The sequence below is a fragment of the Phyllostomus hastatus genome, unplaced genomic scaffold (genome assembly GCF_019186645.2).
Source record: "Phyllostomus hastatus isolate PE091 unplaced genomic scaffold, TTU_PhHast_1.1 phas_contig_159, whole genome shotgun sequence".
Lineage (NCBI taxonomy): Eukaryota > Metazoa > Chordata > Mammalia > Chiroptera > Phyllostomidae > Phyllostomus > Phyllostomus hastatus.
In genome coordinates this window covers 16,014,719-16,036,115 of record NW_025333640.1, presented here as the reverse complement: position 1 = coordinate 16,036,115, position 21,397 = coordinate 16,014,719, and the positions used below count along the sequence as shown (strand labels likewise).

At 37.4% G+C, this 21,397-nt stretch overlaps 1 protein-coding gene across 6 annotated transcripts in view; it reads left to right on the top strand.

The window, feature by feature from the left end:
- Window positions 1-21,397, top strand: part of GASK1B (golgi associated kinase 1B) — a 115,609-nt gene that overhangs the window by 82,215 nt on the left and 11,997 nt on the right. For all 6 annotated transcript variants that reach the window (XM_045831116.1, XM_045831114.1, XM_045831112.1 and 3 more), the window contains one exon: window positions 3,428-3,642. In XM_045831116.1, coding sequence (XP_045687072.1) covers window positions 3,428-3,642 — 215 coding nt within the window. The remainder of the gene's footprint in view (window positions 1-3,427; window positions 3,643-21,397) is intronic.

Genomic DNA, 21,397 nt, shown 5'->3' with positions numbered 1-21,397 from the left:
ACAGAGCAAGGTGATCTGAGTGTCAAAAGGCCCCAGAGCCCCCCACCCCCATCCTGGGGGGCTCAGCGTGAAAATTACTGCTTTCCCTGCCTTTCCCTTGCTTTCTGTAAAGCCCCTTTTGCTGAGGTCCACTGATTCCAGCAGGGCAGGATGGAATGTCTTTATGTGAGAGTTTCAAAATATTTTGCTAAGGGAACACAAATGGGTGTAGAGAAAAATAGAATATTAATTGAAGGTCTATTATTCCTATCAGCTGAAAGCTTTCTTTGGCAGTTGGAGAACATTTTAAACAATGGTATAGAAAATGTACCATTCAAAAAGTTGATGATGTCGAGTACAGAAGTGGTCAGTGAAATACCGCATCCTCATAGACTAGATCAGGGACTGATACACTACAGTTTGCGGAACAAAGAGGGCCCACTGCCTGTTTTTTGTGTGGTCTGTAAGCTACTTATGGCTTCTAAGATTTTAAATGGTTGAAAAAAAATCATACTACTATGACACTTGAAGTAAAGTTTATTGGAGCACAGTCAAGGCCATTTACTGATACAGTGTCTTTGCTTTCATGCCACGACAGTTGAGCACCTGAGTAGTTGAATAGCTACAGTGAGTGCAGACTGTTCAAAGTGTGGCCCTCAAAGACTCATGTTTACTATCTGCCCTTAACCAAGTTTGCTTGACCGCTGGACTAGATTACTGTATGGTAGGTAGTTAAAGTGACTCTATTTAAAAACAGTTCATTGTAAGAGAAATGCTTATGGTACAATATTTAGTGAAACAATTATAACAAACTGTATATAAAAGATGATCCCAAATAGTTTATTTTCTTGGCATAATTTTTGCCTCTTTCCCTTGGTGGAAGTGTAAGCTTTATGAAAGAAAAAAAAAAGCACTAATTAATTGAAGTCTAGAATAGTGCTTGGTACATAGTAGATGCTCCATAAACAAATAAAGGCCAGTTTAAGACTCTAAATTAAGTAATTGTATAATGCATATATATATAATAATAATTATACCAAAACCTTCCTGAGATATGCATATATGTCAGGTACCAGGTTGAGAATTTTAAGTGTGTGAACCCTTTTATCCTAAGAAAGTCCTTTTGGAAGGTACACTTATCACCCTCACTTTGCAGAAGAAAAGAGCAAGGAGAGGTTGCAAACATGTCTAATGTTACAAAGCTAAGGGGTAATGTGACCACAATCGAAAGGTCTGTTGGATTCCAGAGTCTGAGCTCTAACTATAACCTATACTCCTTAAATTTCTAAAAACAAAAATTTAGCTTTCTCACCTGTCTTTCAGGTGAGAAAGAAAGTGATGGGAAAATACCAGAGGGAAACCCCCAAATAACAGAACAAAAAACTGGGATAGGAGATTATAGCGTTTTTGTTTTCTTAGCTACACATTTCAATGTTTTTCGATGATTCTTAAAATGAGTAGGTTTACTTTTAATTACTTTTAAAATAAAAAAACAAATGTTTCTAAAGGAAAGGAAAGACAGCTCAGAGGGTTGTTAATTAACCATTTCCATTGTTTATGTAGATCATTTCCTTGTTTTTATGAGGGTCTTAAGGGAATTGCCCAGGCGACTGTCCTGGCCTGTCTCCTGGGTTGATTTGTGGTGTTAACCTTCAGTATCAGGTTTCAACTCCCTGTGAACACATCCTAGCCCTGGGAATGCAAAGTGCTATCTGTTAACTTGGGTCAAAGACACTGGCTGATAGCACTTCCTGGTGTTTATCTTCAGAAGTCTGAAGTACCCATGTCTTTGAAAGCTGTTTTGTCTTCTGCTCGTACTTGGTTACGCTGGTCTATGTATATCTCCTGCCGCATAATGGACTGTTTTTGCCTTGAATATATTATTATTATTTTTTTAAAAATTGTCATAATATTTGGAGTACCCTTATTTAAAATTATATTTATATCTAAGAAGATAATGAGATCCCCGTAGTCCCAAATCATTCAACAAAATAACATAAAAAAAAAGAGAGAGAGAGGTGGGCAATGTTAAAAATGAAGTTCTTTATTTATGGTTCATGTTTTTTGTGTTTTTTTTCTCTGTTTTTCTCTTAACTATGACAATGACTGTGGCATAGTCTCTACAATCTAAAGGGCTTTTCACATACCCTGGTCTAACTTTCAAGGCTAAGAGGAGAAAGATTTTATTTTTTTTGAACAAAAATGGAATACAGGTGGTTAGAATGATTAAGTGAAGGCTGTTAAAGTTACTGAGGTCACTGTAACACCAAATTCAAGAGTGGTTAGATAAGAACTCTGCGAGAAGGCAGGCAAGCAAGGTGGTAAAATGAAAGCCTTGAACAACATGGAAAAGTTATATTTTGACAACCTCTTCAGTTATTTCAAAGGGCTTTTAAAAATTCCTGTGTTGTGTCTAGACATTCCACTCATAATTTCAGAGGCTTCTGTTGTCCACGCCTGCTGAGAGTGAGCTGAGTGGGCTTTTTCAGATCTTTCTGACTTAGTTGGTGTTTTTTTTTTTGTTTGTTTGTTTTTGTATTTTTTCCCAAAGAGCATCATTCTAATTTTTTAGTTAGGAGCCAACCTGTTCAGGGTCATCGCTTGGCGGCTTTATTTGATAGAAATGGGAGCTTGGCAGTGATGTTCCTGGTTTTCAGCTTGAAGTGTCATTTAGTGGACCCCGTCATGGTCTTCCCTGTTTACTGTGACTTCAGTCAGGCTTATCCTTTTTATGCAGGTCAGCAATGAAATTTCTAAGTGATCAAGGGTGAGGCAAGAACCATTTGGGTGACAGATGTTTTGAAAATCATCTGTACACTTGCAGTTGAAGGAATGACGTTTGCTTCAATGCACTTTGTGAGGGTGTACGTGAGTACGGGATCTATTGCCAAGAGCACTGATGTTTCTATCAAAAAACAAAAACACTCTTGCTTTCTTTTCTTTGGAGATTATAGTGACTGGTGTGAACCATACAATTTCACTGTTAAATTTTCGACTTCTAAAAATTCTTCATAATGCGGCCTCAGAAAATCAGACAGTTGTTATTACAAATAGAGAGCAGCTCCACTCAGACACTGAACAGATGATTATAAATGTCTGGAACCTTTCCTTTTTTGTGGTGCCTACTTTTAGATGTGGAATAAAACCACATTAACCAGAGGGCGTCATTATTGGTGGTTAGTGGGCAATTGTTGCCCATCTATAAAGTATCTTGCTTAAAAATTTTTTTCATTGTCTAACAGTACCTTTCCGTTTCCTAACGGAAAGGAAGCATCATTGAGGTATAAAATATTGAAGCCTCAGAGAGCAATGGGATCATAAAGTGGAATCTAATCGAACTCTCACATTTGGCAGGTGAGAGAGAGAAGCTGTGAAAATGGACGACTGCCCAAGGGCACGCACTGAGCAATAGCAGGCTAAAAGCGCGTTTGTGTCTCCATTTCCCTAGATGGCCGCCCATGTCCTGTCATTTTCTGGGATTCATCTTTATCTCCAACAAGTAATGAGACCCACTCTTCCATTAAGCTCACCTGGGGGACTTACCAGAAGTCGCTAAAGCAGAAGTGCTGGCAGAACGGCCGAGCGCCCAAACCCGACCGGGGTTGTACTGCAGTGCATCATCACGAGTGGTCCAAGATGGCCCTCTTCGATTTCTTGTTGCAGGTATGTTCATCGAGTCTAGTAAGTGGTTTTCTAAGACTAGCACTGAGTTATGTAAGTCTGACACTAAGGAATTATCTGCATCTTGAATTTTAACAAACCAGAGGTTAAGTTCTATAATGCTGTATTTGGTAAGTATAGTACCACATTATACAATTTTATGTCCTGTAGGGCAGGGGTCCAGACCTCTGGGCTGTGGACTAGTACCGGTCTGGGCCTGTTAGGAATTGGGTCACACAGCAGGAGGTGAGATGAAATGTAATGTGCTTGAATCATCCCCAAACCATTCCCCCCACCCCTCACCCCCAGCCCCCAGGCCCGTGGAAATACTGTCTTCCATGAAACCATTCTCTGGTGCCAAAAAGGTTGGGGACTGCTGCTTTAGGGAAATATTTAGAAATGTCTCTCAACTCTTTTATTAGTTTACTAAGAAGCAATTCTTTAGTATTTCAATTTTGCAATAGTTATATTCACCATAGATAAAAATGTATTGAGCTAACCCATGAACAGTTTGTTTTTCTAATACTCACTTGAGGACATGCTCATTGATTTCAGAGAGAAGGGAAGGAAGGGAGAGAAAGAAGGAAAGAAACATTGAAGTGAGGGAGAAACATTGGTTAGCCACCATTCACACACACCCTGAATCTGCAACACAGGTGTATGTCCTGACCCCAAATCGAACCTGTGACCTTTTGGTTCATAGGATGATGCTCCATCCAACTGATCCTCAACAGTCAGGGTGACCCGTCAACAATTCCTCAAGGTTGATAGTCTTACCCCATTTGGAAAGTGAGTAAATTGAAGCTTGGTGAGGTTAAGTTCTCACTTAACCCAAGTTAACTGAGGTTAACCCAAGTTCTTAAAACTACAGAAAGCTGGAGCTGGGATTCCCTGGGATCTGTCAATGTGTTAATAGTTTGTCATCTTTCTGTCATTTCTCACTGTGTTTCAGTGGTCACTTGGCCACATAGCTTACAACCAGCATATCCCTAGTTTTCTTTCCAGTGATTTTTTGGGAAATATTTAATTAAGATTAGACCTTAGAGAATAATAAACATTGACCATCTACATAATTGAATGACCCAACATTTTATAGGTTTCTTGTAATGCTTAACTCCTTTTGATAAAGATCTCATGACTCTGTCTACCCTTCATTCTAATTACTCCTTTTTTCTTCCTCTATTAAAAAAAACTGGTTTTCTGTTGTTGTATTGTTAATTAGTATTTTCTGGAAGTTTAGGACAGTCTTCGGACATTTGCAAAACCTCCTTTTTGTGTATGTGTGTGCCATTTCAGGAAGGAGCTAAAGAGGGACAAAAATGTAGAAAGAAAATGAGTTTAGTGCAGAGTCACAGCCTGGGGCTTGGAAACTTTCAAGGGGAGAATGATTTATACTGTTAGTGCCGCAGAGCCACCATCAGAACTGGGCCGGGAAGCATGGAATTTGGTTTGGCAAGGAGACAGTCAAGAGTCACCAAATGCTGTTGAAGAGTCTTGCTGTGAGGCCCAGGCTGGTCTTAAACACCCTCTCCATTTTACAGGTAGGGAGGCATAAAGAGGTTATTATTAAGAACAGTGATAGGTCTGAGCTCTTACCCTTCTTGCAAATGAACAAGTTTGCCAGCCACGTGTTCATGGATGCTAGCAGAAATGAAAGGCTCCCCAATCAGACGCAAATGACCTCATTCCTCATGGCCTTGCCGGTGGTGAGAGCGTCATGGTCCTTTGCCCTTCAGGTCCCAGTGGGGTGGTACTGAATGGCCCTGGTGAATGCTGCATGTGGTGGCAATGTGTCACAGCTCAGAACTCGAAGCTCAGGAAACTCCCAATCTCATTAGAGGCTGCTAGCAAATCTGCTTAAAATTTGCCCCAGAAGGAGACAGTGTCTTTATTATCTCGGTCACAAAACAAATCTGTCTTCCTTCCCAGAGGGAGACACTTTTTGTTTCTTCTAAGGCTGACTGCTATACTAGCATACCTGTACAGATAATGCAGAATAAAACCTGATAGAAGAGGTACAGAAATGCCCTGAAGAATTGTCTCTCGACAGGTACTAACTTGTTCAGTGTTATATAGCTCATAAGTTCCCAAAAAGAGATTTCAGCAAGTTTGACTAACTCTAGATTTCATATTTTTAACCGTTATTGTGTAACAACTGCCAAGTTATTTTTTGGTTACTAAAAAGAAGTTGGTGTGATAAAAATGCATTAGCAATCAAATGGAGAACGAATGAAGAATTGTACGGTTATGTACTCACTATGTGGCCAAATGTTTGGGGAGTGGTCAGCACAGATGTTGAGGTTCCAAGGATGATGAATGATAGGAGGATGGAAAGGAAACCTATGACTCTGGTAGTGAAGTCTTGAGGTTTGTAGCTGATGAACCTAAGAGCTAACCTATATTGTGTACAAGAGCAAACACTTTCAGAAGTTGTTTCCAGTGACATTTGTTTTAATTCTGGAATCTTCAGTTAAATCTCATCTTATTCTCTGTCTTCATCGTTGAGGGAAGCTACAACTGTCATTCAACCACTGAATATGTGTTTACACAAATCTACCGTGCATTATACTGTGGAAAACAACCACAGGGGTAACAAAGTAGTATAAGATTGTATACCCTTTGCCCCATCCCGGGTTTGACTTTTTTAGAAAAATATATTTAGTTTGAAAAATGTAGTGTGTAAAACAAAAAGATAGATTTATGTAAGAATGACTGATTGAAATAATCTAAGTTCTTATTGTTATGAGGTCAAAAGAGGGAGCACACTTTGCCATAAAATAGCTAGTGGAGGAGGAAGAGTTTGGAGCAGGACTGTGGGCATCACATGATAAAGAGCATAAGGCAACATGTGAGGAGGAACACGGAATTGGCAGCATTCATATGGTATTTGGGGCATCCTAAATATACCATTCGTTTGAAGCAGAGCTGTTTAGGGGAGCAGCAATATATATTCTGCCTGGAGGAATATGACAGCACATGGAGGAAGAGAGCTGTTTTCCTAAGACGTGTGTTCGTTACCCTGACTGAGCAAGAACAGACTCCAGTCTGAGTGCATCGACAGCCTTTGTTACCGTGTCCATTGTCTGTGGTCCTTAGGACAACCATGGGCACATGAATTGTTATTATAAATTTTCAACAAAGATAAATATTTCAAATCCTTAAACTAATATTATAATACTAACAATCTAACAATTATACTACCTTGTTATGTTCCTGGCACTGTCCCAAGAACTTGATACTAAGCACTAAGCTATTATTTTATGTAATCTGCATGTCAACCTTATGAATAGACATTATTGTTACTCTTGTTTTAGATTTGAGGAAATCTAGGCAAAGAGAAATGGAATAACTTGGGCAGGGTCACATAGCTGGTATGCAATAGAGCTTGGAGTCGAACTTGAGTTCTGGCTTAAGAGACGAACTTCTGAACAATGCTTTTATTTACTTTATGGGGGAGTATACCATCATCATCCAATTTGCCAAGTCAGAAATTTGGGAGTCACCTGGATGCTTTGTGATACATAGCCACACATCCATAAAGTGATATCCTCGATATCACCCAAATCTACCTTTTAAGTATAACTTATGTTCCTATCTTAGTTCAGGCTTTGTCATTTATTACCTGGATGACTCCCTCCAATCCTCTCACACTGTATGAGCCCAGATGACCTCTGGCTTGAGATACTAGGCATCAAGCTGCTGCGACCTCTCCATTGGTAGGTCAGTTCTTTTTGTAGTCTACCCTGTTGTTCTTTCGGCCTGCGGGAGGTGTGTGTGTGGGGTTTTCTTGGTTCTGATAATCCGTGAGGACAAGATCTTTGCAACACTTTCCCGGACCTGTTCAAGTTATGATACTAAGACTGGTGTTTTTAATTTTGACTCTGGTTAAGAAGCCCTGAATCTTGATATCAGAAATTAATCTATTATTAAAAGTTAATTTGCTTACTATTTACATAAGCATATTGAATTATGTGAGTATGGCATCTGTGAGAAGGGACTTACATTTTTTCATTTATCCACCATTTATTTACTTCCCACTGTGCAATGCACTAAAGGCTAATTTCCTTTAGATGTCGCAGTACTTTACGTCAGTGGTAAGGTATAAGGGTGCCCATTTGCCTCTTTCTTGCCAACTTTGGGAAGTGGAAAACTAATGACTGTTTTTGCTGATTTTATGGAGGGTAATGGGGTCTTACTTATATTGCAGTATTTCCAATGCTTTCATTATAAGAGAGATTGAGCATATACATATTTTCAAGTATTGATTATTTGTATTTCATGTTTTATGACTTGTATATTCAAATCATTGCCCTTTAATATTACATTCCGTAATATTTTCTCTTTGATTTATAGAAACATTTTGTATAGCATATCATGAACAGTTGCCTTTATCAGTACTATATGTCTTAGATTATTTTTCATGCTTTGTTGTTTTTCTTTGGACTTTGCTCGTAGTTAGATTTTACTCCAGAGAAATTTTACACTGTTTAAATAAATCATACCATAACTGATCATTTTAATTCTTATGTTTAGCATCATATACTGCGTAGAGGGATGTTTACTGAGCAAATAAATGAATAAATAAGCCAATTGGGCCTTTTTTGATGAGTATCATAAGAAGTCATTATCTTTTATGTAGTGATCCTTTTTGTTAATTTCACTGATTTTTTTTTATTTATGGTGTGTTGGAGTGTATTGAATGGGTGTTGTGAACAGTCTTAGGAAAGTTACGCCTGAAGCAAACTAGAAGTACTTGTTCTGGGATGCTGCAGTGAGGGCGAGAGAGTACAGAGCCCTGTTGTTTGTTTTCTGTCCACAGCATTCCTTTTGTTTCAGCCAGTCAACAAACCCACATTCATCACGACGACACCATTTTACTGGGTCTATAGAATGTGACAGAGACACAAATGACCTTTTATTCATGAAGCGTGGTGGGGGGGACAAACTTCGTAGACAAAAATTCACCTCTATTATGATGACGAAAGCAGTATTCTAGAGAGCATTTGAGTTTCCCAGATTTGGTTAAATTTCTTCCAAAAGATTATATAAAATAATGAAAAAAGAGTTAAGATGTAGAAATCTTGCTCCTTGAACTCAGAGATAGTCTGGAACTGACTTGGGAATGGTTAGGAACTGAAGTTCTGGAGCTGGCCTGATAAACTTGAATCCCACTTGCCAATACTAATTTTTTTTTTTAACATTGAGAAGTAACTTAACACCCCTCCGCCTCAGTATCTTCATCTGTAAAATTAGATATAATGCTATGGTTTGTGTAGAGGGCTCTTAGAGGATTCAATACTTTTATACACATGAAGGATTTAGAACATTCCTGATATATATATAGTAGGCACTCACTGAATATTACATATTACTTAGGAAATTGATCATCCAGCAATAATAATAGAGGTAAATATTAACATAAGAATTAATTGAAGTATTTTATCATTACTTTTATTCACTAAGTTGTGTCATTCCCAGATCCTTTTATTTTTTCCTACTCTTGTGTACTTTCATACTTATATAGATCTTAGGATATTACATTTTAATTATTTTTGACTAATCTGTCTTCTTTTATAAGCCATGAAACTCTCAATGGCAGTTCCTGTCTTATTCAGGTTTGTAAACTTTCAATGAGCAGCAGAATGTCTGAAAATGTCAGTTACTCAGGGCATAGCTTCTTTGATCAATCAAAACCACCTAGTTACATTAAAATATTAAATACAAATGTCAAATTAAAAATGGCCTTGGCTGGTGTGGCTCAGTGAATTAAGCACTGGCCTGTGAACAGGAAGGTCACTGGTTCAGTTCCCAGTCAGGGCACATGCCTGAGTTGTGGGCCAGGTCGCCAATTTGGGGGAGTGTGGGAGGTGTCTGGTTCATGTATCTCTCACACATTGATACATCGATATTATTCTACCTCTCTTTCTCCATCCCTTCCCCTCTCTCTAAAAATAAATCAATAAAATCTTCTAAAAAATGTTAGAAGTGAAATAATAAATAAAGTGTACTTTCAATAAGAAACACAGTTGCTAAGGAAAGAGAAGTTTAGAAAATAAAAAAATCAAATGAATAAAAATACTTAATATTTTTACTATTTAATGAAGTTCTCGCTGCAGTTACATTTTCTAAGATGTAGAAATCTTGCTCCTATTTGATGAGAAACTAAGAGGTTTTTACGGGGAGGGGAGCCAACAGAGATGTATCTTGGGAGATGTTTGCTTCCACCATCAACAAGATAAGTTACAGTTTCTTTTCACTTAGATTTGACAGGTGTTTTCTGAGCTCTTCTCTGTTACTTTCACTTAGTGGGTTTAGTGTTGGTGATAAAAAGGTGGATGAAACCATATCTATGCCCTCAAGATTTATGCAACCTAATTGAAAAGACACAATCATAGCAGAATATATCGGGTGTCAAAATTGAGTTAAGTTTAACGTCCTATGGAAACAAACAGGATGGTATTTGTTCCTGAGGAACTGGAGGTGAGAGAGTGTGGACTGAGAATGTGGCATTTAGTATAGAAATGAGATGCGCACAGGAGACAGGAAGAGAGTTTCAGAGAGGGATTCTCTGAACAAAGTGTTGCAAGTGTGAAAATGTTCAGAGTAGGAAAATGATGCTTATGGAAACTTCCTGTTCCATGAAGGTAGTTTTTTGTCAGATGACTCTGAGTAATAAAATTATGTTCCTAAATTCCACAAGCAAATATGAATTGGTATGGCTTTCTTTAGTAAAATTGGTGTTGGTCTCTCTTCAGTAAACTCTTTTAACTCTTATTGGCTTCTAATGATTTGACTACTTAGTATAATGAATTATATTAATAGCTGCTAATCTTTGACCTCTTCTCTTCCACTTATATTCTGTGTCATTTTTCCACTCTTAATGTATAATAAAGTAAAAATTCCAACTAACTGTAATCTAAGCAAGAAGAAATGCTACCTTTCAATAGAAGAATATTTGTTTCTGCAGAAATGTTCTATTTGCTAAGCAAAGAAAGATTTCATATACAGCCACTGTGAGAGTTATGAGGGTCTTCCAATTATTCCCTCCTCTTACATCCATCACTTAGTGATCAACTGTTTCCCCTCCTGCTTTCAGAGGTCAGTGAGGAAAAAGACTTACAAGCAGATGCTCTGACAGGGGGAGGCGTAGCAACCGAGGCTACAAGACACTGGGATTTCAGATAGTTTGGGTCAGTTTTATTGTTTTGCAGAATTAGTACATTTCCAATCTAAATAGCCTCTAACTATTATTTATTGGCAAAACCAAGCGAGCAAATGATATAGTTTCTTGTTCATTTGCAATCCAACAATGAAGGATGATGCAGTCAGATACGATTTTGGCTTCAAGTAGTAAAGAAATATGGGGATTTGCTTTGGCAATATTGGTTGGCACTCAGAATTGGCTGGGATTTAGGGAGTAAAGACTGCCAAGGATCAGAGGGTTTAGGGAACAATATAGTCCTGTTTTTTTTTTTGTTTATTGGAAAAAAGTTACTTTTTTATGATGAGACTCACAATGTTCAATTGATTACAGAGACTAAGGTAGAGGACACGGAAAGTGTGTCATTCTAGGCCATTAAAAATAGCACTCTAATCCTCACAGGTATAGACATGCTAAATAAGTACTGAAATTTACTGTAGTTACTAAAGAATTTCAATTGCATAAACTGTGCCCTTTACAACAAATAAATGAAATTCAAAAGTTTTGTTTGACATAGTTTCTTCTAAACATATGTGGAACTAGGAGAAGTTATTTTCAGTGTTAATAATGCTACAATATAAGGCTTATCTTATTTAAGGAGGCTTCAGAAGACTTTCCAATTATCTTGTGACACTATAGTTTTATTCTTCTGAGCATTGCTTGCAATACATGAGCAAATGGGCCAGAAAACTTGGTGTTTAATGGGCACCTACAATGTCTTTCTTGCTTTATATGTTTAGTTGTGTAGAGACAGGGGATGTGATATAAAAGAAGCATATGGATTTGCTTCTGAGTTAAAAAAAATGTTTGCAAGAAAATGAATATAAATGAAATGGTGACAGTATGCCAAGAAAGTTTGTTTGTTTGTTTGTTTGTTTGGGGTCCCTGGGTAGGCTTGAAAGAAAGCATTTTTTTTTTAAAGAAGAATTTGAGCTATCATAAGAGTTCCAAAAAATTTGACTTACATTATTTATTTAATTCTTTTATTATAGAATTTTAATTTATGACTTTATTTTAAAATCAGTCATCATAGTTGGCACGAGAGAATAAATGACATCACGTTTATGCACATATAGCTAAATAAGAATTTATACTTCAGACAGCACGTTGTCATTTCAGCCTCTCAAATTTGATTTCTAGAGGTAAATTTGTCACCTCAACCCTGAACAATTTGCCCTCTTGACTTTCTATTTCTATTCATGACATTACTGTTTTAAAAATCAGCCATGTTTGAAAAAAATTTTTAAAGATTTTATTTATTTATGTTTCGAGAGAGGGGAAGGGAGGGAGAAAGAGAGAGAGAAACATCAATGTGTGGTTGCCTCTCACATGCCCCCACTGGGGACCTGGCCCGCAACCCAGGCAAGTGCCCTGACTGGGAATCAAACTGTCGACCCTTTGATTCGCAGCCTGCACTCAATCCACTGAGCTACACCAGCCAGGGCCTGAAATTTTTGAGTCATCTTTTGAACCTACTTTTGCTCAGTGCCTCCTCTTTGAGTAGCGCTAAATTTTGACAGTGCCTCAGAATCCCTCCAATCACATTTTCCTTTTTATTCCTGTTAACACTAATATGATCAGACTCTGAAGAATATATGTCAAGATGTTGTTAAGAGACTCCTAACTGATCTCCCTATCTCTGGTCTTTCTTGACTTCACTGTTGTGCAAATTATTGCTGAATTTACCTTTCCTACTTCCCTTTTAATCATATTGCTCCTTGCAGAAAACTTTTGTAGACTTCATTTGGTTAAAAAATAAATTTTAAATGCCTTAGTGCATTAAATAATTTATTATGGAAAAAATTAAGCATATAAAAAAGTAGATAGAAGACATAATAAAGCCTCATATATCTGTCATCCAAATACAATAATTAACTCATGACCAGGACCAGTCCTGTTTCATTTCTATTTCTATTTACCTCGCCCACATTAATTTGAAGCAAATCCCACAGAATGTTTTTTCATCTGTAAATATTTTAATATGTTGAATCACTGGGAGATAAAACATACAAGAATGTTACCATTATCACACCAAAAAAGAAAAATTAGCAATAATTCCAGGCAAATATCTAATCGGTGGCCAAATTTTTAATTTTCTCATTCACATTTGTGTATCTATCTACTCAACCATTTATCTGTCCATCTGTCTGTCCTCCATCCATCTATCTCAGTTTGTTTATGTGAATCAGGATTCAGGTGACCACTATACTTTGTGATCAGTTGTGGTATGTCTTTTAATATGTAGGCTTCACCAGCATCTCCTCCTTTTTTCCATATCGTTTTTACTTATTAAATAAATCAGATTACTTGTTTTGCAGGGTTCTAGACTCTGGATTTGGCTAGTTGTATTTCTACAGTGACTTTATGTGTCTTTCTGTCATCTATATGCCATATACATTGGTGTCAGCTCCAGATATGTGATCAGATTGAGAGTTAATTCATCTTCTCAAGGCTTCTTTATAATGTGATAATGTTAAGAGACAGAGCAATTTATAGATATTGATGTGTTTTTCTACTGGGAAAAACATAATGTCTGGTTAGTCCTTCTTTTCATGAGAGTAACAGCTTTTGATGTTCTGTGTTGATTCACTGGGCATTGAAAAATGGTCATATTTTAATTTTGTCATGACTTCCTCATTTGTTAATTGGCATACTTTTTAAAAGCAATTTCCCTTCCTCTCTTACCTAGTTACCTTGTGGTACAGTTTATATAGAAAAAAAATCAACATTTACTTTTAAGAAACACTGTGACCTGACCTTCTAACTTCCTTTTCATTCTCATCTGTTGTGATTCATTGCTACTCTATTGTGTACTGTAGGCTGAGAACACTGCAGTTAACAAACACATAAGGAGACATGTGCGTTTAACTGCAGGGTGTGTGCATGTATGTGCATACATGTGCATGTGTTTTGTAGTTTGGTCAGCTGAATATGTCCTACTCACCACTGGATACCACTCCTGTTCCTTCCTGTCTAATGTATAGCTTGCTCATCCCCCAAAGTTCAGCTATAATTCCCTCTCTGCAAAGACTTCTGGGAGTAATTTAAAGAGATTAAGTTCCTTTTCTACTCTGAACTTCCAATATCATTTCAAAAAAAATTCTACAAGTTTTTAGTACATTAAATGTATAGAGAAATAGCATAGAACAATGTTTATGTAAAACAGACTTGGGTTCAAATCCCAGTTTCTTCAGTAGTCAGCTATGTAATCTTCAGCAAGTTCATAATCTCTCTAATAATTCTGTTCATTATTTCAATAGAAATGATTTTACTTCCCTTGAAAATTTGAGAATAACATGAAGTAATGAACATGAAGTACTTATCATGGTCGCTGGCTGCTGTGGTTTAAATGTCTGTTTTCCCACGCCCCTCCCCAAATTTATATGTTGACTCTTAATATGTGAATGTGATAATATTAGGAGGTGGGGTATTTGGGAGGTGATTAGGTCATAAGGACAGAGCCCTCATGAGTGAGATTAGTGTCTTTATGAAAGAAACCCAACAAAGCTCCCTACTTTCTTTTCTCCTGTGTGGACACAGCAGGGAAGCCTGCAACCCAGAAGAGGGATATCACCAAACCAGCCTAGGCTGGTAATCTAATCTCAGACTTCCAGCCTCCAGAACTGTGAGGAACACACATTTGTTGTTTATGAGCTACGCAGTGTGTGGTACTGTTATGGCAGCCAAATGCACTAAGACACTGACAGATAGCAACGAGCCGATACTTCGACTCAGTTATCTAGAACCACCCCATTTATAAGAATTTGAATTTATTGTATTTATATGTATACATCTCCAAATACTGCAGGCCTGTAATGGTAGGGATCATGTAGGTCTTTTTTTTTTTTTCAAATTTCTGCACAGTAGAGCTGCTCATTATAACATGTGATGCTGTGGGGACACTTGAGCTCACGTACGGCAGTTCCCATGGCCATGCCCTTCAGGTCAGGCTGACGTGAGGGGCTGTCATAAGCGCAGGGTTCTCAGCCTACAAAATTTGGGAAGCTAGTTGGGATTTTATTCCCAGATTTTGTTCCTCAAGGTTTTCATTGCCTTCATTGAGTCATTAAAAATAAAATCCCAAAGAACAAAAACTAAACAAATATCATGTTTCTACTTTCTAGAATTATCCTGTGATTATTTCTTTTGCATATTTGCATTCCGTATTTACTTTAGAGATAGAAAGATGTTAAAAATAAGTTAAAGTCCCTTCTGACCATCTCTTTATGTCTTCTTCCTGCATTTTCTCCTCAGAGGCTAACACTCTCATGAGATTAGTATGCATTTTTTCAGCCAATTGAAAAATCATTTTACATGCAGAGTAAGTGGATGTCTTTGTTTTTTAAAACTTACATATTGTAAATGCAGTTGATCACGTACATTTGTATGTAACTTGTTACTCCTGTTTTTAACAATTACTCCTATTTTAACAGTTGGACAGGGGCAGGGTCTAGCCAGGCTGTGGTTTTTACGATGCCAGTAATAAGGGTGTAGTGGGAGGTGGATATTACTGGGGGTCTATTCCTGAGAACAAAGGTCTGCATGGCAGCAGCCAAGAAATTTCCCTTAGATGGGAACCAGAATCTTAATGTGACTAATACCACAGAACACTTATTCATTGCTTTTGGCCACTTTAGCATTATGTAAAAGGCTTTGCTTAGTTTTGTGTTTTATTTGAATAGTTTGCTTTAAAATTCTTTGTTCTGTTTTTTTCTGTTAGCATAGCTTTGTACTTTTTATTTTACTTTATAAACGAAATTAGGAATGATAAGCATACAGGATACTGCTTATGGAATTTAGTTAAATTCAACAAACTTGAATTGAGGGATTTCTGTGTTCTATCAAGACAATTCCCAATCAACCTGTGGACCTCAGTCATCATTTGATATTTTGTGACTTGGCTGTCGACTCTGATGTTATTTTCACGCTGTGTAACTATTGGTCTCTTATTTCTCAGAGCCATTCCTTCCCACGTGTCCTCTTGGTTGACCCACACAATCAATTCCACTTTGACTGCCCATAAGTACATTTACACAGGCTGGCTCCTTAGGGTCCTCCCTTTCAAAGAGAGTCTGATCTAGGAGGTCTATAAAATCTCCCCTTACAGAAACTGACCTGCCAGATTATACCTTTTTTCCTGAGTCGAAGCTGGACCTTCTCAAAATCTTGGGGGAGATTAGGAAACCAATGGTTGAATTATATTGGCCTAAACTTCAAAAGGCAAATAGTTTCACTTTTTGTGGCCCTTGAATGGAATGTGTTTTTGTTGCTAAAAATTCTCTGCAAGAATATGACAGGATGGAGAGCGTAAATACAAAGGCATCGACCCACGAGTCTCTCTTTTGAGCTTTGACATTATTTCACTGGTGGAGACCTTGTAGAAGCCACTTACTCTCACTTCACAGAATTTTGTTATTTATTTGATTTTTCACGGAGGCAACTTTGAAGAGAAAAAGTTGTCTCACCACACTGACCCTGGTTTGTCACAAAGGCATAGCTTGTCGCTGCCTGGCCTCTGCAACACCCCCGTATTTCTCTGGATCCTGGCCCAGTTCAAAAGCTCTCTATGTCTCAAAGCATATCCCTTCTGTCAAGAAGCAGACAGGTTCCTTAAATGTCTGCTTCCAAATTAAAAGCCTTTAGAATTTTATACAGGGTGGGGCAAAAGTAGAAGGGATTGACAAATTTTTTGACAGGGCTTTATTTTGTAGCTATTTGCTAACCAAAGGAGCAAAGGGATTGACAAATGATTTACAAATTTTTTTGTATGGAAAATAATACAGTAATTAATAAATAGTACAAGAATAAAATCTGTGTTTAGCGTACTCACAAATACAAACCTACTTTGGCCCCACTCTGTATATTCTTTACATGCACTATGGCTAGCATTTATTCCCATTTATTCTGGTATTGATTATGTTAATACCTCATTTGCATAAAACATGGGCTAGGAAATTGATTGACAATATAGGTCTTTGCTCTTGTATCAGTCTGAATTAAAGGGGAAAATGTCCAGTCAAATAACTTCTATTCATAAACCTCATTGCCAAGTGACAACCAACTGAACATTTCTGAGTCAATTCTAATTAAATTATTGATCAAAAGTGCAGCATATGTTATGTAATTTATGTCGTTTTTGCTTATTTCAATCCTCGCCATGGAATTTTTATCTTGTGCTAAAATCAATCATACTTAGTATGCTCAAATCCTAAATTTTTTGTATACATAGCTGAGCTGGAGACTTCAGGGATTTGAAGAAGCCTGTATGGTTCCATAAGTAACCTTTAGATATTCAAAAATTGTTTAATGCATTGTTTGAGCTAGCTTTGGGGAATGGCTTTGCCACTAATTCTATGCCATTGAACCATGGACAATTTGCAACTAACCTTGACTGAGCTTGACTGAGGTTCAAATAGGAGGCCTAAGATTTGGCTCTCTAGATAACTCTTCCAGGAGGCAAATAAGAAAACCATGGGAAAGTTAACCCAGTAATATCGTCATAGGAAAACTCAAAAGAGAGAGGGCAGGCAAATATTCATTGGGCTCAATATATTTTTTTGTATGTAATTATTTTAAGAAAATTTCTGGTTAATTTTGCTCATTGAAGTAGATCCAGAAAGGGTTAAATGAAAACTGATTCATAAGGCTTCTGGTAATTCATGCTCTTCCAAACTACGTTCAAGTTGTTTATTTACGCAGATGAATAAGACAGGAATGGAATTTCAAAAAGTTATTACTATTTATGGTCAAGTTGAAAGAGTGAGGCAATGGCTTTTCTGTGGCCCTTTCAGAGGTTAATAAGGTCAAAACTGTTTCTGTAACAATGTGGAGACAGGGCTTTATTTTGTAGCTATTTGCTAACCAAAGGAGCAGAGCAACAAATCTATTTCAAATGGGAAGTTTTATATATACACGTAAAAATAATCGTTGGAAAAGTTTAATAAAGCAGAATTTATTTATTTTATCTTTTTTCCAGCTTTATTGAGATATAATTGATGAATACAGTTGTATACATTTAAAGTGTACAATGTGGTAACTTGATATACATAATACTTTGTACAACATTTACCACAATCAAGCTAATTAGCACATCTATCCCCTTTCATAGTTACCCTTTGTGTGTGTGGGAACACTCACGTGAGGATGCCTGAGGTCTACCCTGTTAGCAAATTTCAACTATGTGGTGCAGAACCTGTAGGCTGTATGAACTATCGCTTGGTCCTCAGAACTTATTCATATTATAACAAAGTTTATGCTCTTTCACAGACAGCTCTTCATTTCCCCACTCCCAGCCCCTGGCAACCACCATTCTACTCTCAAGCAATCTTTATTTTTAAATAACCAAACAGTAGTCTGTCAGAATTAATTAAATTTTTGTAAAGAGAACTGATTTTCATGAAAAAAAAAACCGAGTTTAAGTAGCTTTTAGATATGTTACGTTAGACTGTGTTAATTATCGTTAAAGAAAAATGATCAGATGACATTTTATAAAGATGGCAAGCAGACTTTATTCAGGACCGCTGTGATAGACACAGGCACCAGTGCATTGGGTTTTACTGTGGGTGAGAGAGATTGGGCTCCACCCTGAGAACTGCATGTACGGGCAAGAGCTGGCAGCCAAGGAGCTGAGGAGGGGGTCAGTGGATGGAAAATTGCTAGGAGGAAGCATCAGGGGGAAGGGGAGGTCTGGGTAGACTGGCCTGACCAGATTCTTGCTTAAGACAGGTCAGGGTCATCTGGGGGATGGTGGAAGATGAGAAACCGGATTAGATGTTGGGAGTGATCAGATATCAAGGAGGGAATTGAGGGGTAGGTTCTGGTTAAAATGACTTAGCAGGGTTCTTGCTAAAAGCAGATTTCTAGATTTTATAAGGAAGTGCGCACACAGGCCTAGGAGGAGGTTTGGGAGCCTGACTAAAGTTTGGTTGGGCAGAGAATCCTTGTCACCATAATTAGAATTGAGTTTTAGTATAATCACTTAGTTTATCTTTACTTATTTTTGTCAATTTCCTTATAATAAAACACTGCATTCTGGGGGATGCTAAGGTTGACAGAAATTCTGTAAGAATATTAAAACTTAATATACATCAAATCAAGCAAGGGAAATGATTTCAAGGACAACATTGATGTAAGCTTATTTACAATGCTATTTAATGTTAAATCGTTACAAATGGTGTTTCATTTCATTGAAAGAAAGCATTTAAATATTTTACTTATATGAAGGTTATTTTATTGCTGTTTTAAATTTTTATGTGCTTAATATAAATCTATAAATCAGAATTTTATAAAATATAAAAATGATTGTTTTTCTTAGTCTGAGTGCTTTTTATAAATCTTTATAGGAAGGTGGGAGTGCCTTTGGCAGAGCCTATTTTCATGCAGCTCTGCTGGTGCAAATTATAGAATGTGAGTTTCTTTCTCTAAAAATAATTGTCACTTGCCTGGTGACTCAAAAATCTTCCTGTGGCCCAACTGTGTTTGACTTCTGATACTCAGAGGTGCAGTGTATGGATTCTAAACTCTGTATCTATAGAAATAGATTTAAAGATATTGTAACATTAAAATGTTTGTGCTTATACATAAGAAACACTGGCATGTTTTTACTTATGGTTCAGTAATGTGGAAGAAACTAGAGATTCTGCATGGAATTGGTATACACTGATAGCTATTTTTAGAGGCGGAAATCTAGAGTATCAGTGCTGTTATACACCGAGGCAGAAGCTCAAGGGAGCCTATGCTCTCTGTTAGACGTAGATGTTGCAAACTATTTTTACTTTTATCATCCTTCATCAACTGCTCTGCTAGTCACATTTGCATGCACACCAATTTAACAGGGACCTGTTACCATGGCAGCACAGAACAAAAATGAAATCTATTATTTTATGAGGTGAGAGTTCCCAAGTGATACAGGTGCAGGCTGGTGAATACGCTTCGTTTTGTACAGCTCCCAAAGTAAGAGGCTAGATCTGCATTCACAAGTTCCGTGGAGATTGTGGGATTTGTCTGGAAGTTGCCCTTCTCTGTGATCTGCCCTGCCTTCACAAGTTGACCAGACTACAGGGGTTCAAGTCCAGTGTGCCTGATAACATGGCAACCAACCATACACTGGTTTAAATCAGGACAAATTCATGTACAAGAATTTTTCAGTGTGAGTTGTTAGCTGATGGCTAAATAAATCCATATGTTTTTGTGTTTCTCTGTACTTAGGGTGGGGCCGATAATGTTAATGATTCTCACCATCTTTTTTTTTTTATTTTTGGCCTTTTTGAAATAAGATAATTGCTAAAAATATGACTTTTCCCCTCCATGCATTTTCTAAAAACAAATGAGATATCCTGTGAGATAAGTTTCAAAGGAAACTTCCAGAAGAAATTCTAATTATAGAAAAAAATGTCCTATTGTTAGCTCTGTCACATCTGTTTGTTGTGTATTTATCAAATGCCCATTATATGCAAGGTGTCGTGGTGCACTCTCAGTGGGATATGAGCTCATGGTTCATGATTACTGAAATTAAACCTGCATAAAGAAGTCAACCAACCCCTGGCTGGTGTAGCTCAGTGGATTGAACGTGGGCTGCGAACCAGTGTCGCAGGTTCGATTCCCAGTCAGGCCACATACCTGGGTTGCAGGCCACAGCTCCCAGCAACCGCACATTGATGTTTCTCTCGCTCTCTCTTTCTCCCTCCCTTCCCTCTCTAAAAATAAATAAATAAAAAATCTTAAAAAAAAAGACAGGGTTTATAAAAGAAAAAAGTCAACCAAGAGCAAGGGACAAGCACAGGCTGTTCCATTGTTTGCTCCCTTCCTATTTTTTTCCAACTCCATTCACTAGATGCTACTTTAAAAAGAACCATCTTAATATACCACCATTATTCAGTTTATTTGACACTTCCCAGTACAAGACAGTGTTTTGGAGGAGCTTTGTAAAGAGCTGAATGGAAAGTGAACATCAACTTTCAGCAGAGTTCTTTCAATAACAAACATTCCTGAAGTGCCTCCTATATGTCAGGCATTGGATGAGTTACTATGGTGAATTGTCAGATTCTACTCATTACATGTTTTATTGCATAATTTAAACTTTCTCCGTACAGATGAATTTTTTGGGTAAATGTGATATTTTTAAATGACAAAAGCAGAGGTAGAAAAATACAGAAGGTTATGCAGTTTAACTAAAATAACTGAATAATTATTTTATATAAAAATATTTGGTTGAGGCCAATTTATAAACTACATTAAGAACATCCTTTAACTCTTCAGCTTCCAACTATATTCGGTCTTGGTTTCCTTCAGTTTTACTCTGTTAACATTTTCACATGACGCCCTTCTCCCTTGCCTCTTACCTTTCTTCCAACTCTACATGAGGAAAAGAGGGAAATTTATGAACACATCAGCTTTTTTTTTAAACGGCTTTTTCCTATAGGCAGAATGCTCTTATTCATCTTTTGCTGACTACCTGCCTTCACGTTCCACTTACCCTCGCTGGCTGGTGGAGTCTCGCACTGTGCTGATTTCAAGTGCGGTTCAGGGACTCGAGCCAGTTCACACCAGCCCATGATT